At 47.9% G+C, this 17,811-nt stretch overlaps 1 protein-coding gene across 2 annotated transcripts in view; it reads right to left on the bottom strand.

The window, feature by feature from the left end:
- Positions 1 to 1,709: 1,709 nt before the first annotated feature.
- STPG1 (sperm tail PG-rich repeat containing 1) overlaps positions 1,710 to 17,811 on the bottom strand; it is a 221,110-nt gene continuing 205,008 nt past the window's right edge. For both annotated transcript variants that reach the window (XM_063954298.1, XM_063954299.1), the window contains one exon: positions 1,710 to 2,893. In XM_063954298.1, the coding sequence (XP_063810368.1) occupies positions 2,820 to 2,893 (74 nt within the window). In that variant the 3' untranslated portion in view covers positions 1,710 to 2,819. The remainder of the gene's footprint in view (positions 2,894 to 17,811) is intronic.

Raw genomic sequence — 17,811 nt, 5'->3', positions numbered from 1 at the left:
CCCCAGTAGTTTGCCCCTTTGTAGTTTGCCCCCAGTATTAAAGCCCCCCAGTAGTTTGCCCCTCTGTAGTTTGCCCCCAGTAGTGTAGCCCCCCAGTAACAGCGCCGCTACTAGAACACATATGGGAGAGGGGGGGGGGAGAGGCACCATACTTACCAAGCCCCGCTCCCACCGCAGTCCTCTCTGGGCGTCCGCTCCTCGGCACTTTGGGAGAGGCGTCATGACGTCTCTCCCATAGCGCGTACTGACAGAGCCGGAAGCAGGAGCTCAGTAGTGAGCTCCTGCCTCCGGCTGCCGCTGTGCGGGGAGAGCCGGGCGCCACTGATAACAGCGGTCGCCCAGCATCTCCCTGCAGCGCCGGGACATCGGGTTAGGTTCCGGCTAACTTTAACCCCTGCTTAGCTTAGTCATACAGCTACCTCATTGCACCTCTTTTTCTTCTTTGCATGATGTGCTGTTTGGGGTCTAGTTTTTTTTAAGTGCCATCCTGTCTGCCATTGCAGTGCCACTCCTAGATGGGCCAGGTGTTTGTGTCGCACACGTGTGTCGCTTAACTTAGTCATACAGCTACCTCAGTGCAACCTATTGGTCTAAAAACAATATTGTGAGGTGTTCAGAATAGACTGGAAGTGATTGGAAATGAATGTTATTGATGTTAATAATACCGTAGGATCCAAATTACCCCCAAATTCTGTGATTTTAGCCGTTTTTATGTTTTTTTCAAAAATCATTCAGATCCAAAACCAAAACCAAAACACGAAAGGGTGGTTTTGGCAAAACCAATCCAAAACCAAAACACGAGCGGGGAATTTGAACCAAAACCAAAACACGAAAAGTGCCCGCCGCACAGCTCTAGTATTTTATGACTATGGGGGTTATTCAGAGATGAATGCAGATGGCTGCATATGCAGCCAGATCTGCGTTCATCTCTGTACATGCTGGGAGTCGCCTAGAACAGGGCAAAGCCGCCCAGAATGTGTGAGGCTGCACCCCATGATGCGTCCGCAATTAGATTGCGGTGGCATCACATCTAAGGTTGACCACTGCCAACCAAAACACAAAACACGAAAAGTGCCCACCGCACATCTCTAGGTTTAACCCTTCTCCTCCTCAGCACTCCATTTTTGGACAGTCCCTTTCTATCATTCTGTTTTTAATCTCCCACAACACACTGACCTACTTACTGTATACAGTACATGAAGGCTATCAGCAGGTCCCTTTCTTTTCTCTTTCACCCTGTAAAGCAGTATACTGTACGCTATAGAAAAGTGTTTCTGATTCACTTACTTACAGCAGTTCATTGAAGTACATAAATACCTCCCAACTGTCCCAATTTTCACGGGACAGTTCCGTTTTTCTGGGACTGTCCCGCTGTCCCACCTGCGGGCCGCAGTGTCCCATGGTGGGGGGGCAGTTGCGAGGCTCCTGCACTCTCTGCTCTGCTAAGCAGAGCAGCGGTGAATAGACGCTGTGCGCATGCGCACAGCGTCTATTCAGTGGAGCCAGAAGGAGAGGGGGCATGCCAGCAGCTCGCAGTGCCGAAACCGGGGGCGTGGCTCACGATCGCGGCCTTCCTGCAAGACCACGCCCCTTTCCCGTTGGCCACGTCCCCTTTTCGGCCGGGCGTGCGCGCAGATGGCGCTACTTCCCTGGCCATCAAGTTGGGAGGTATGTACATATCATGATAAACTCAGCCAGTTTGTAGTATATTCTATGATACAATCTGTAATTTATTAGCATTAATCTCAAGAGTTAATTTGGCAATTGGTTAATCCCTAGATATATTGTATTACTGTACTGTGAAAAAAGGTGCAAGCATTAGGTCTACCTACCATTACATGAACTGCAATTTATAGTATTTTGAATATAATATTACGTTAACACACTCCACATAGAAGAAATAGAAAGAGTGTTGTATGTGCCCATGCAACAGTTAATTATGATTATGACACAGTATATAACATTATGGGGCCTACGTATCATGCTAAACATTTGGACAATCCTCAGAAAATGGCTGTTACGGAGGGTTGTCCGTTTTTATTTTTATTTTGTTTCGGGGCAAATAATTAAAGGGGAACCTTGATAAATGGAGCAAAAGCTGCTTAGCTGTTTGGAGCTTTGCTTCAGATGATGTTAGCCATTGTGTAGCAGAAAACATCATGAAAGTTTTTGGTGAAGGCTCAAAAGCATTCCTCTCCATTAACTAGCATATGCTAAGCCTAAGGGCCATGTATTCATATTGGGCCTAATTCAGGTCGCATCGCAATCGCTATGCAACCACTTTTTTTTAGAAAGGTGCACTCTGCGCACGCACAGGTCCCATCTGATTGGATCTCATTAACTGCGAACAGGTTGAGCAGGGGGTAGCGGTGGGAAAACTGGCGCGAGGCGGCGGCATTTTAGGGTCGGCTGCGTGTCGGCGGGACTCCTGCGTTGCAACTAGGCTGCGCCTGCAGGAGGTATCAACGATTTCTGCCACCACACTGTAATTGCAGCGCGATAGCAATTACAGCATGATCGCAGTGGGTGGGCTTCAAATGTGTACGCAATTGCGAATGAGCTTGTGATGCCTCCAGGGAGGCATCTCTTTTCAATTCTGGGCAGCAGCTTCATTTGCTAACATTAGCTGTTCCATAGCCTAGAAAATCACACTTGTGGATACAAACATGAAGTAGGCCCTATATCTTTACATTCAGAAAATCCCATAGGCACAAAACAATACACAACCATGGAGGTTTAGTATTAATAGATCAGTCAATGCAACTTTCATAGGACTGCAGTTTATTTGTAGTCTATCAGAGCCTTGCTTTATTTGTGGCTTAAGCTGGAATCCATTTCTTGTCATTGTTGTAGAGAAAGGACTGTTTTCCTGAGCATTCTGGATGATAAGCACCTTTTGGAAAAAAAAAAAAAATCATTAATATACTGTACATTACTGTCCTAAAATACTCTTATAGATGGGTCAGTGACAGACTGGAAGGAAGATTAAATGAATAGAAGTGACTTTTCCATCTATGGTGGTCATTTCAAGTTGATCGCTAGCTGCTTTCGGTCGCTGCGCAGCGATCAGGCAAAAAAATGGCACTTCTGTGCATGTGTATGCGGCGCAATGCGCACGCGCGACATACTATTACAACGAACAATGTAGTTTCACACAGGGTCTAGCAAAGCTTTTCAGTCGCACTGCTGGCCGCAGAGTGATTGACAGGAAGAGGGCGTTTCTGGGTGTCAACTGACAGTTTTCAGGGTGTGTTCGAAAAAACGCAGGCGTGCCAGAAAAAACGCAGGTGTGACTGGGCAAACGCAGGGCGTATTCGTGACGTCAAAACAGGAACTGAATAGTCTGAAGTGATCGCAAGTGCTTAGTAGGTCTGAAGCTACTCTGAAACTGCACAAAATCATTTTGTCGCCGCTCTGCGATCCTTTCGTTCGCACTTCTGCTAAGCTAAAATATACTCCCAGTGGGAGGCGGCTTAGCGTTTGCACGGCTGCTAAAAACTGCTAGCGAGCGATCAACTCGGAATGACCACCTATATTCAGTTAACTGTCAATTATATTTGTTTCCTGTATAGCTTTGGCCTACACAAACAGTCTGTAGATTTGGTACTTATAAAATTAACTAAAAAAGGTATTCTAAGGCCGATTTCAAATTAGCTGCGGTAAATTAGTGCAGCTAATGGATTCGGCCGGTGCTATCCAATTAGCCCCGATATAATGTACTTATTGGAGATTATGCTTCGGGTGCCTGAGGCACCCGAAGCATAATATGCAGCAAGTAGCTGTTGGAGCCGCAATAACACATGGGAGCTTATCCCAGATCCCATGTGTTATTGCACGATCGCGGATCCTTTTACTGCCTATAATTGGATAGCGTGATAATGACCATCGGTCAGGCTGCTTCTATCAGCCGAAAAAGGATTGCACCTAATAGAATACCAGCCTCAGGGGTATATGCAATTGCGGTCGAATTGCCGAAAATGTCGAAAAACGGGTAATTTTCGACACAAAAAACCTGTCAAATTTGATTTGACAATGCAATACAGTACTTTTCGACAAAAAAACTGCCGTTTCATTTTCGACTTTTGGCAATTCGACATTTTTTAAATTCGACATGTCTGCAATGTTAAAATGCGGCTTTTCGACAAAAGTATATTCAATTGAAGAATGTCGATTCGACAACAGTGCTTTTCGACAGTCATTTCGTCAATTTCATTCCGCCTCATTTTTCTGTCATGATCTAATAAAAAAAATTTAAAACATGTATTTTTTGGTGCTTTTTTATTGCTAATAGCATATCTATTTATATTTGAAGGGATTATCTACTTGGTTTGTCTATTTAGGAGCCACAAGCATTATTTAATCGTTTTTTTAAAAGAATATTTTTTTTTTACTAACTACAATAAAATGGAGGGATCAGTGTATGTTTTTCAGTTGGAAGGGGTGTGAAATGGTTAAAAATCCTGAAAAAAATGCGTGGGGTCCCCCTCCTAAGTATAACCAGCCTCTGGCTCTTTGAATCGGTCCTGGTTGTAAAAATGTAAAAATACGGGGGGGGGGAAATGACAGGGGTTCCCCCGTATTTTAACAACCAGCACCGGGCTCTGCGTCCGGTCCTGGTGCCAAAAATACGGGGGACAAAAGACGTAGGGGTCCCCCGTATTTTTCACACCAGCACCGGGTTCCACTAGCCAGAGAGATAATGCCACAAGCCGGGGGACACTTTTATATTGGTCCCTGCGGCCGTGGCATTAAATCCCAAACTAGTCACCCCTGGCTGGGGTACCCTGGAGGAGTGGGGACCCCTTAAATCAAGGGGTCCCCCCCCTCCAGCCACCCAATGGCCAGGAGTGAAGCCCGAGGCTGTCCCCTCATCCAAGGGCGGCGGATGGGGGGCTGATAGCCAGAGTGTAAAATTAAAGAATATTGTTTTTTGTAGCAGAACTACAAGTCCCAGCAAGCCTCCCCCCAAGCTGGTACTTGGAGAACCACAAGTACCAGCATGCGGGGGGGAAACGGGCCCGCTGGTACCTGTAGTTCTACTACAAAAAAAATACCCAAATAAAAACAGTACACACACACCGTGACAGTACAACTTTATTACATACATGCACACCAACATACACACATACTTACCTATGTTGACATGAAGAGTCGGTCCCCTTCTCCACGTAGAATCCACGGGGTACCTGTAAATAAAATTATACTCACAACAATCCAGTGTAGATCGGTCCTCTTGTTTTTAATCCACGTACTTGGCAAAATAAAAACACGAAAAACACGGACCACGCACTGAAAGGGGTCCCATGTTTACACATGGGACCCCTTTCCCTGACTGGCGGGACCCCCCGTGACTGCTGTCAAAGAGGGTCCCTTCAACCAATCAGGGAGCACCACGTCATGGCACTCTCCTGATTGGCTGTGCACGCCTGAACTGTCAGCCAGGCGGCGCACTGGAGATACAATGTAGCGCATAGGCGCTCCATTGTATCCAATGGTGGGAACTTTGCGGTCAGTGGTAGACCACAAGAGTGACCCCACATAACCTCGCGGTCTACCACTGACCGCAAAGTATATCGAGTGTATATCGAGTGTATATCGAGTGCGCCGCCTGATTGACAGTTCAGGCGCGCACAGCCAATCAGGAGAGTGCCATGACGTGGAGCTCCCTGATTGGTTGAAAGGACCCTCTTTGACAGCAGTCACGGGGGGTCCCGCCAGTCGGGGAAAGGGGTCCCATGTGTAAACATGGGACCCCTTTCAGTGCGTGGTCCGTGTTTTTCGTGTTTTTATTTTGCCAAGTACGTGGATTACAAACAAGAAGAGGACCGATCTACACTGGATTGTTGTGAGTATAATTTTATTTACAGGTACCCCGTGGATTCTACGTGGAGAAGGGGACCGACTCTTCGTGTCAACATAGGTAAGTATGTGTGTATGTTGGTGTGCATGTATGTAATAAAGTTGTACTGTCACGGTGTGTGTGTACTGTTTTTATTTGGGTATTTTTTTTGTAGTAGAACTACAGGTACCAGCGGGCCCGTTTCCCCCCTGCATGCTGGTACTTGTGGTTCTCCAAGTACCAGTTTGCGGGGGAGGCTTGCTGGGACTTGTAGTTCTGCTACAAAAAACAATATTCTTTAATTTTACACTCTGGCTATCAGCCCCCCATCCGCCGCCCTTGGATGGGGGGACAGCCTCGGGCTTCAGCCCTGGCCCTTGGGTGGCTGGAGGGGGGACCCCTTGATTTAAGGGGTCCCCACTCCTCCAGGGTACCCCGGCCAGGGGTGACTAGTTGGGGTTTTAATGCCACGGCCGCAGGGACCAATATAAAAATGTCCCCCGGCTGTGGCATTATCTCTCTGGCTAGTGGAACCCGGTGCTGGTGTGAAAAATACGGGGGACCCCTACGTCTTTTGTCCCCCATATTTTTGGCACCAGGACCGGACGCAGATCCTGGTGCTGGTTGTTAAAATACGGGGGAACCCCTGTCATTTTTCCCCCCGTATTTTTACAACCAGGACCGGCTCAAAGAGCCCGAGGTTGGTTATGCTAGGAAGGGGGACCCCACGCAATTTTTTTCAGGATTTTTTGAACACTTTTGTGCCGTCCATGAAGTCGAATCCAGGCCGCCCACTATTCATCAATTGGTCCGTTTTTCAACAGCGGGACTGTCGAATCCGTTATTTATTGAATATGTCGAATTCGAGTCCCGGCGGGAGGGTTTCGACTGTCAAATTGTGTCGAATCCAAAAACTGTAGAATTCCAGCTGGAATTCGACCGCAATTGCATATACTGTAGACATGTACACTGAAGACAAATGAAGACATCTACGGTCCTCCTAACTGTGTGGAGTTTGTATATTCTCCCCGTGCTTGCATGGGTTTCCTTTGGGTACTCCAGTTTCCTCCCACAATTCAATATATATATATACTGATAGGTTAAATGGCTCCTGACAAAAATTAACCCTAGTATGTAAGTGTAAATGGGCAGACTAGATGGGCCAAGTGCTTCTTATCTGCAGTCAAATTCTATGTTTCTATACCCCATTTTAGAAGCTTTCATCAATGCATATGGGGGGGTCATTCCGAGTTGATCGTTCGCTAGCAACTTTTTGCAGCGCTGCGATCAGGTTAAATCTCGGCAAAACTGTGCATGCATATGCACCGCAATGCGCAGGCGCGTTGTACGGGTACAAAGAGGATCGGTACTGGGCGATGGATTTAACGAAGAATCCATTCGCACAGCCGATTGCAACGTGATTGACAGAAAGAGGGCATTTGTGGGTGTCAACTGACCGTTTTCTGGGAGTGTTTGCAAAAGCGCAGGCGTGTCCAAGCGTTTGCAGGGCGTGTGTCTGACGTCAATTCCGGGACCAAAAAGACTAAAGTGATCGCAGCGGCTGAGTAAGTCCAGAGTTACTCAGAAACTGCACAAACTATTTTTGTACTGCTCGGCTGCAAATGCGTTCGCACACTTGCAAAGCAAAAATACACTCCCCCATAGGCGGCTATCTGATCGCAGCACAGCAAAATGTTGCTAGCGAGCGATCAACTCGGAATGACCCGCAAAGTTACAAGAAGCACATTCATATAACATTTTCTACAGAGACATTTTACGTATATAGCCGGAAATGGTTCTTGCTGCAAACAACCAATTTGAAGCACCACCAATATTCTTTTTGGCATTCCAGATAAGCACTTACCCTATATGTATGTACTAAAATTCCCATCCTCGACCTCTTCAGCACACCACTTCGCAATGTATGTAGTGCTTTACATTTTAATCATACGTTTACAGTGAAGGTGGGTTAAAAGAAAAGGCGAGAGAGAAGTTCGCTTCAAGCACCTCAGATGGCCACCTGCTTTGTGTAAAATAATCTTTACGCACTTAACTGGCTAATATTGTTTCAAAAAATGTTGCTAAAATATAAATATTTTTTATTATGAAATTAAGTAAATAATAGCTATTTAAACCTGATGCAGTATACGTGTACAGGTTGAGTATCCCTTATCCAAAATGCTTGGGACCAGAGGTATTTTGGATATCGGATTTTTCCGTATTTTGGAATAATTGCATACTATAATGAGATATCATGGTGATGGGACCTAAATCTAAGCACAGATTGCATTTATGTTTCATATACACCTTATACACACAGCCTGAATGTCATTTTAGCCAATATTTTTTATAACTTTGTGTATTAAACAAACTTTGTGTACATTGAGCCATCAGAAAACAAAGGTTTTACTATCTCATTCTCGCTCAAAAAATTATCTATTTCGGAATATTCCGTATTTTGAAATAATAAGATTTTACTTACCGATAAATCTATTTCTCGGAGTCCGTAGTGGATGCTGGGGTTCCTGAAAGGACCATGGGGAATAGCGGCTCCGCAGGAGACAGGGCACAAAAAGTAAAGCTTTTTCAGATCAGGTGGTGTGCACTGGCTCCTCCCCCTATGACCCTCCTCCAGACTCCAGTTAGGTACTGTGCCCGGACGAGCGTACACAATAAGGGAGGATTTTGAATCCCGGGTAAGACTCATACCAGCCACACCAATCACACCGTACAACCTGTGATCTAAACCCAGTTAACAGTATGATAACAGCGGAGCCTCTGAAAGATGGCTTCCTTCAACAATAACCCGAATTAGTTAACAATAACTATGTACAATTTATGCAGATAATCCGCACTTGGGATGGGCGCCCAGCATCCACTACGGACTCCGAGAAATAGATTTATCGGTAAGTAAAATCTTATTTTCTCTATCGTCCTAGTGGATGCTGGGGTTCCTGAAAGGACCATGGGGATTATACCAAAGCTCCCAAACGGGCGGGAGAGTGCGGATGACTCTGCAGCACCGAATGAGAGAACTCCAGGTCCTCCTTAGCCAGAGTATCAAATTTGTAAAATTTTACAAACGTGTTCTCCCCTGACCACGTAGCTGCTCGGCAAAGTTGTAATGCCGAGACCCCTCGGGCAGCCGCCCAAGATGAGCCCACCTTCCTTGTGGAGTGGGCCTTTACAGATTTAGGCTGTGGCAGGCCTGCCACAGAATGTGCAAGTTGGATTGTGCTACAGATCCAACGAGCAATCGTCTGCTTAGACGCAGGAGCACCCATCTTGTTGGGTGCATACAATATAAACAACGAGTCAGATTTTCTGACTCCAGCTGTCCTTGCAATATATATTTTTAATGCTCTGACAACGTCCAGTAACTTGGAGTCCTCCAAGTCACTTGTAGCCGCAGGCACTACAATAGGCTGGTTCAGATGAAATGCTGACACCACCTTAGGGAGAAAATGCGGACGAGTCCGCAGTTCTGCCCTGTCCGAATGGAAAATCAGATATGGGCTTTTGTAAGATAAAGCTGCCAATTCTGATACTCTCCTGGCAGAAGCCAGGGCTAGAAGCATGGTCACTTTCCAAGTGAGATATTTCAAATCCACCTTTTTTAGTGGTTCAAACCAATGAGATTTTAGAAAATCCAAAACCACATTGAGATCCCACGGTGCCACTGGAGGCACCACAGGAGGCTGTATATGCAGCACTCCCTTAACAAAGGTCTGGACTTCAGGGACTGAAGCCAATTCTTTTTGAAAGAAAATCGACAGGGCCGAAATTTGAACCTTAATAGATCCCAATTTGAGACCCATAGACAATCCTGATTGCAGGAAATGTAGGAATCGACCCAGTTGAAATTCCTCCGTCGGAGCACTCCGATCTTCGCACCACGCAACATATTTTCGCCAAATTCGGTGATAATGTTGCACGGTTACTTCCTTCCTTGCTTTAATCAAAGTAGGAATGACTTCTTCCGGCATGCCTTTTTCCTTTAGGATCCGGCGTTCAACCGCCATGCCGTCAAACGCAGCCGCGGTAAGTCTTGAAACAGACAGGGACCCTGCTGAAGCAAGTCCCTCCTTAGAGGTAGAGGCCACGGATCTTCCGTGATCATCTCTTGAAGTTCCGGGTACCAAGTCCTTCTTGGCCAATCCGGAACCACTAGTATCGTTCTTACGCCTCTTTGCCGTACAGTTCTCAATACTTTTGGTATGAGAGGCAGAGGAGGAAACACATACACCGACTGGTACACCCAAGGCGTTACCAGCGCGTCCACAGCTATTGCCTGCGGATCTCTTGACCTGGCGCAATACCTGTCCAGTTTTTTGTTGAGGCGAGACGCCATCATGTCCACCATTGGTCTTTCCCAACGGGTTACCAGCATGTGGAAGACTTCTGGATGAAGTCCCCACTCTCCCGGGTGAAGATCGTGTCTGCTGAGGAAGTCTGCTTCCCAGTTGTCCACTCCCGGGATGAACACTGCTGACAGTGCTATCACATGATTCTCTGCCCAGCGAAGAATCCTTGCAGCTTCTGCCATTGCACTCCTGCTTCTTGTGCCGCCCTGTCTGTTCACATGGGCGACTGCAGTGATGTTGTCCGACTGGATCAACACCGGTTTTCCCTGAAGCAGAGGTTCTGCCTGGCTTAGAGCATTGTATATTGCTCTTAGTTCCAGAATGTTTATGTGAAGAGACGTTTCCAGGCTCGTCCATACTCCCTGGAAGTTTCTTCCTTGTACAACGAACCTGAGGTACCCCTGGTGTGAGGGGTAAATTGGAACGTGGAGATACGCATCCTTGATGTCCAAGGATACCATAAAATCCCCCTCTTCCAGGTTCGCTATCACTGCTCTGAGTGACTCCATCTTGAACTTGAACTTCTTTATGTACAGGTTCAAGGACTTCAGATTTAGAATAGGCCTTACCGAGCCATCCGGCTTCGGTACCACAAAAAGAGTGGAATAATACCCCTTCCCTTGTTGTAGAAGAGGTACCTTGACTATCACCTGCTGAGAGTACAGCTTGTGAATGGCTTCCAAAACCGTCTCCCTTTCGGAGGGGGACGTTGGTAAAGCAGACTTCAGGAAACGGCGAGGTGGATCTGTCTCTAATTCCAACCTGTACCCTTGAGATATTATCTGCAGGATCCAGGGATCTACCTGCGAGTGAGCCCACTGCGCGCTGTAATTTTTGAGGCGACCGCCCACCGTCCCCGAGTCCGCTTGAGAAGCCCCAGCGTCATGCTGAGGCTTTTGTAGAAGCCGGGGAGGGCTTCTGTTCCTGGGAAGGAGCTGCGTGTTGCTGTCTCTTCCCTCGACCTCTGCCTCGTGGCAGATATGAATAGCCCTTTGCTCTCTTATTTTTAAAGGAACGAAAGGGCTGCGGTTGAAAAGTCGGTGCCTTTTTCTGTTGGGGAGTGACTTGAGGTAGAAAGGTGGATTTCCCGGCTGTAGCCGTGGCCACCAAATCTGATAGACCGACTCCAAATAACTCCTCCCCTTTATACGGCAAAACTTCCATATGCCGTTTTGAATCCGCATCGCCTGTCCACTGTCGCGTCCATAAAGCTCTTCTGGCCGAAATGGACATAGCACTTACCCGTGATGCCAGTGTGCAGATATCCCTCTGTGCATCACGCATATAAAGAAATGCATCCTTTATTTGTTCTAACGACAGTAAAATATTGTCCCTGTCCAGGGTATCAATATTTTCAATCAGGGACTCTGACCAAACTACCCCAGCACTGCCCATCCAGACAGTCGCTACAGCTGGTCGTAGTATAACACCTGCATGTGTGTATATACTTTTTTGGATATTTTCCATCCTCCTATCTGATGGATCTTTAAGTGCGGCCGTCTCAGGAGAGGGTAACGCCACTTGTTTAGATAAGCGTGTTAGCGCCTTGTCCACCCTAGGAGGTGTTTCCCAGCGCTCCCTAACCTCTGGCGGGAAAGGGTATAATGCCAATAATTTCTTTGAAATTATCAGCTTTTTATCAGGGGCAACCCACGCTTCATTACACACGTCATTTAATTCTTCTGATTCAGGAAAAACTATAGGTAGTTTTTTCATACCCCACATAATACCCTGTTTAGTGGTACCTGTAGTATCAGCTAAATGTAACGCCTCCTTCATTGCCAAAATCATATAACGTGTGGCCCTACTGGAAAATACGGTTGAATCGTCACCGTCACCACTGGAGTCAGTGCCTGCGTCTGGGTCTGTGTCGACCGACTGAGGCAAAGGGCGTTTCACAGCCCCTGACGGTGTTTGAGTCGCCTGGACAGGCACTAATTGATTGTCCGGCCGCCTCATGTCGTCAAACGACTGCTTTAGCGTGTTGACACTATCCCGTAGTTCCATAAATAAAGGCATCCATTCTGGTGTCGACTCCCTAGGGGGTGACATCCTCATATTTGGCAATTGCTCCGCCTCCACACCAATATCGTCCTCATACATGTCGACACACACGTACCGACACACAGCAGACACACAGGGAATGCTCCTAACGAAGACAGGACCCACTAGCCCTTTGGGGAGACAGAGGGAGAGTTTGCCAGCACACACCAAAAGCGCTATATATATATCAGGGATAGCCTTATAATAAGTGCTCCCTTATAGCTGCTTTGTTATATCAAAATATCGCCATAAATTTGCCCCCCCCTCTCTGTTTTACCCTGTTTCTGTAGTGCAGTGCAGGGGAGAGACTTGGGAGCCGTCCTGACCAGCGGAGCTGTGAGAGGAAATGGCGCCGTGTGCTGAGGAGATAGGCCCCGCCCCTTTTCTGGCGGGCTCGTCTCCCGCTATTTAGAAAAATCAGGCAGGGGTTAAATATCTCCATATAGCCTCTAGGGGCTATATGTGAGGTATTTTTAGCCTTTATAGGTATTCATTTGCCTCCCAGGGCGCCCCCCTCCCAGCGCCCTGCACCCTCAGTGACTGCCGTGTGAAGTGTGCTGAGAGGAAAATGGCGCACAGCTGCAGTGCTGTGCGCTACCTTTAGAAGACTGCAGGAGTCTTCAGCCGCCGATTCTGGACCTCTTCATGTTTCAGCATCTGCAAGGGGGCCGGCGGCGCGGCTCCGGTGACCATCCAGGCTGTACCTGTGATCGTCCCTCTGGAGCTTGATGTCCAGTAGCCAAGAAGCCAATCCATCCTGCACGCAGGTGAGTTGACTCCTTCTCCCCTCAGTCCCTCGCTGCAGTGATCCTGTTGCCAGCAGGAATCACTGTAAAATAAAAAACCTAGCTAAACTTTTTCTAAGCAGCTCTTTAGGAGAGCCACCTAGATTGCACCCTTCTCGGCCGGGCACAAAAATCTAACTGGAGTCTGGAGGAGGGTCATAGGGGGAGGAGCCAGTGCACACCACCTGATCTGAAAAAGCTTTACTTTTTGTGCCCTGTCTCCTGCGGAGCCGCTATTCCCCATGGTCCTTTCAGGAACCCCAGCATCCACTAGGACGATAGAGAAATTTGGATATGGGATACTCAACCTGTATTAACAAATATGCAAATATACATGGTTAACACAGTAAAGTCTTTTTTTTTTTCTTTTCTTTGTCTTACTGTATAAAACTGTCTCCTTAAATATACTTCAAGAAGAGAAGCCAGCAGTGGGGGTTTAGGCCTTGGAAAGAGGGGAAGAGACTGTAGGGAGGCACTGCAGGGCTGCAGTGAGTACAGGCTGGTAGGCAATCCTGTTAAGATTGGCAACCACAGCCAGTGACTGTGGCCGGCAGAGAAGTGTGGGCAGCCTCAGCTGCCCTGAGCCTCCTGAGTGTGGGCGGCAGGAAGATTGTCTGCACCCTCCTCTACCTGGCCCAGGCGGAGTAGACTGGGAAAAGGAACCAGAAGAGGAAAAGGGGCTGGCAGGGTGAGCAGAGCCTGACGGCTGGTAGAAGATTACTATTCATCAGCCGTCAGTGGGTGATCTGACATTGGGGGTCATTCCGAGTTGTTCGCTCGTTGCCGATGTTCGCTATGGTGCGATTTGTTGCAAATTGCGCATGCGCAAGGCACGCAGGGCGCATGCGCTTAGTTATTTAACACAAAACTTAGCAGTTTTGCTGAGGATTCTGTGGCGCTTTTCAGTCGCACTGCTGTTCGGTAAATGATTGACAGGAAAGGGGCGTTTCTGGGCGTCAACTCAGCGTTTTCCCGGCATTGGCTAAAAACGCGGGAGTGTATGGAGAAACAGGGGAGTGGCTGGCCGAACGCAGGGCGTGTTTGTGATGTCAAACCAGGAACTAAACAGACTGAGCTGATCGCAATCTGTGAGTAGGTCTGGAGCTACTCAGAAACTGCTAAGAATTATTTAGTAGCAGTTTTGCAAATTTTTCGCTCGCCATTCTGCTAAGCTAAGATACACTCCCAGAGGGTGGCGGCCTAGCATGTGCAATGCTGCTAAAAGCAGCTAGCGAGCAAACAACTCGGAATGAGGGCCATTGTAGCATCAGATGCAACTGTGTCAGGGAAAGTCCAGCTTGGCGTGGTCAAATCTGATGTGACTATGACAGGCAAGTTTACTAACCACAACAATTGGGGAACTAAAATGCTTCTCCATCTGTGAGGGAATGTATTTAACAATAAAAAATTAGAGTTATGGTACACTTACTATTGTTAACTCTCTTTCTGCGGGGTACATTGGGTTCCACAGGGAAACATTGGGGTGTAGAGTGGATTTTGATTCAGAGGCACCATCAGGCTAAAGCTTTAGGCTGTCCCAGGATGCATTGAGGCCTCCTCTATAACTCCGCCTCCAGGCACTGTGAGCTCAGTTACGTTAACCAGTCCCATGCAGGATCAGGTAAGAGAGAAGGTAGATGTTAGTAACATAGAACCACATTCTCACAACAGGAGAAGGGACCAGCGGCTAATGCCATACAAACCCATAGAAGCTAGGTGCATCAGGGTGAGCACCCTGTGGAACCCAATGTACCTCACAGAAAGAGAGTTAACAATGGTAAGGCTACCATAACGCTCTTTTTCTGCAGCAGGTTACATTGGTTTCCACAGGGAACCATTGGGGATGTCCTAAAGCAGTTTTTCAAGGGAGGGGATACGCCTTAGTGGGTATGAGAACCCGGCGTCCAAAGGAAGCATCCTGGGAGGCGGAAGTATCAAAGGCATAGAACCTAATAAACGTGTTCACAGAGGACCACGTAAGCGCCTTGCACAATTGTTTTGCGGACGCGTCACATCGAGCCGCCCAAGAAGGTCCAACAGACTGAGTAGAATGGGCATTAATAACAGCAGGAGCTGGGAGACCAGCCTGCGCATAAGCTTGTGCAATCACCATTCTAATCTATCTGGCCAAGGTTTGCTTATTCGCAGGCCAGCCATGTTTGTGAAAACCAAACAAGACAAAAAGGGAGTCTGACCTCCTGATAGAGGCAGTCCTCTCCACATATATACGGAGAGCCTGTACCACATCCATAGACCACTCTTTGGAGGACAAATCAGAAGGGTTAAGGTGAAAAGATGACACCACCTGGGCGAGTTCTAAGAACTGCCCGATCACAATGAAATATTAGAAAGGGTGGATGACAGGACAATACGTCTAAGTCAGACACCCTTTTAGCAGAGGCAATAGCCAGTTAAAACAAGACCATGGCCGTGAGACATTTAAGGTCCACCGTCTCAAGATGTTCGAACGGAGACTCTTGCAGGGCATTCAGGACAACAGCCAGATCCCATGGAGCTACAGGAGGGACATAGGGAGGCTGGATCCATAAGACACCCTGAGTGAATTTATGAACATCAGGTATAGATGTAATTTTTCTCTGAAACCATACCTATAAGGCAGATATGTGAACCTTGAGGGAAGCCAGACGAAGGCCTAAGTCCAGGCCTCTTTGCAGAGAAGCCAGAATTCTGGAAGTTCTGAATCTGTATGCATCATAATTCTTATCAGCACACCAGGTGAAGGAAGAATTCCAGACCCTGTAATAAATCTGAGCTGAAGCCAGTTTATTGGCTTGTAACATAGTTTGGATGACCGCCTCAGAGAATCCTTTTGGCTCTCAGGAGTGATGCTTCAAGATCCACGCCATCAAAGCCAGCTTGGCCAGGTCCGGATAAAGACAAGGGCCCTGTACAAGGAGGTCTGGGCATTGAGGAAGTAGAAGAGGACGCTCTGTCGACCCTGCAGGTCTGATAACCAATGACATCTGGGCCACGCTGGAGTGACTAGAAGTAGAAATCCTCCTTCTTGTTTGTACTTCTGCAGGACGCTGGGCAGGAGTGACAATGGAAGGAACACGAAGGGCAGCCGAAAGTTTAATGGAATGGCCAGTGCGTCCACGAACACTGCTTGAGGTTCCCTGGTCCTTGATCTGTAGACCGGAACCTTGTGGTTGTGTCGAGATGCCATCAGGTATACGTCTGGTAGGCCCCACTAGGAGTTGAAAGATTTCTGGATGAAGACTCTCCGGCGTGCACGTCCTGGCGAATAAGGTAATCCGCATCCCAGTTTAGGATGCCCGGAATGAACACTGTTGATATTGCTGGCAGATGGCGCTCCGCCCAACGAAGAATTTTTGACACTTCCATCATAGTCATGCGGCTTTGAGTGCCGCCTTGATGGTTTATGTATGCCACCGTAGTGGCATTGTCTGACCGTACTTGAACCGGCCTGTTCTGTACCAGAGGCAGGGCGAGAGTCAATGCATTGAACACCGGCCGCAACTCCAGAATGTTTATTGGGAGGAATGACTCCTCCTTGGTCCAGCGACCCTGAAAGAGTGTTGCTCCAATACCGCACCCCATTCCCTCAGACTGGCGTCCGTTGTCAGCAGGACCCAGTCGGGGATCCAGAAGGGACAGGCCCTGCTCAATTGCTGGTCCTGTAGCCACCAGGTCAGCGACAGACGAATCTCTGGAGTCAAAGTGATCATCTGAGATCTGATCCGATGAGGTAGGCCATCCCACTTGGAAAGGATTAACCTCTGCAGAGGGCGAGAATGAAATTGAGCGCACTCTACCATGTCGAATGCCGACACCATCAGGCCAAGTACTTGCATCACCGAGTGTATCGCCACTCTGGGATGACAAACAAAGCATTTTATCCTGTCTTGAAGTCTCAGGACTTTTTCTGGAGACAGAAACAGTTGTTGACTATGTGTGTCCAGGAGTGCCCCCAGGTACACCATGCTCTGAGCTGGGACCAGCGAGGATTTCTTCCAATTGATGAACCACCCGTGGGTTTTTAGGAATCGTACCATCAGTTGTAGATGACTGAGAAGGACATCGTGGGACATGGCCAGAATCAGCAAGTCGTCCAGATACGGCAGGATCCTGACTCCCTGGCGAATCGTGGCGATGGAGATGGGCCGTCATTACAGCTATGACCTTTATGAAGATCTGAGGAGCCATAGACAGTCACTACCACTCCTGTATTCAGGAGGGAACACAAAACCTTTTGTAGAGCTTGCGCCTTTAACGGATCCGAAGGGATAACCGGGATGCAAAACTGGCGAGGGGGACGTCTCTTGAAGGAGACTGCAAACCCGTGAGAGACAAATTCCTGCACCCATGCATCTGAAGTGGTCTGGGTGAACTGCAGAAGTCGGCCTCCCACCCTGGGGTCCCCCAGGGGGAGGCCTGCCCCGTCATGTGGCAGGCTTGTCTTGCTTAAAAGATTGACAGGAAAGGGACGTTTCTGGGCGGCAACTCAGCATTTTCCCGGCGTTTGCAAAATAACACAGGCGTGTCAGGGAAAAATGCGGGAGTGGCTGGAGAAACGGGGGAGTGGCTGGCCGAACGCAGGGCGTGTTTGTGACGTCAAACCAGGAACTAAACGGACTGAGCTGAACGCAATCTGTGAGTAGGTCCGGAGCTACTCAGAAACTGCAAAGAATTATTTAGTAGCAGTTCTGCTAATTTTTCGTTCGCAATTCTGCTATGCTAAGATACACTCCCAGAGGGCGGCGGCCTAGCATGTGCAATGCTGCTAAAAGCAGCTAGC

This window comes from Pseudophryne corroboree, chromosome 2 (genome assembly GCF_028390025.1).
Source record: "Pseudophryne corroboree isolate aPseCor3 chromosome 2, aPseCor3.hap2, whole genome shotgun sequence".
NCBI classification, from domain to species: domain Eukaryota; kingdom Metazoa; phylum Chordata; class Amphibia; order Anura; family Myobatrachidae; genus Pseudophryne; species Pseudophryne corroboree.
The sequence above is the reverse complement of the archived record's forward strand: the minus strand, read 5'-3'. Positions and strand labels throughout refer to the sequence as shown.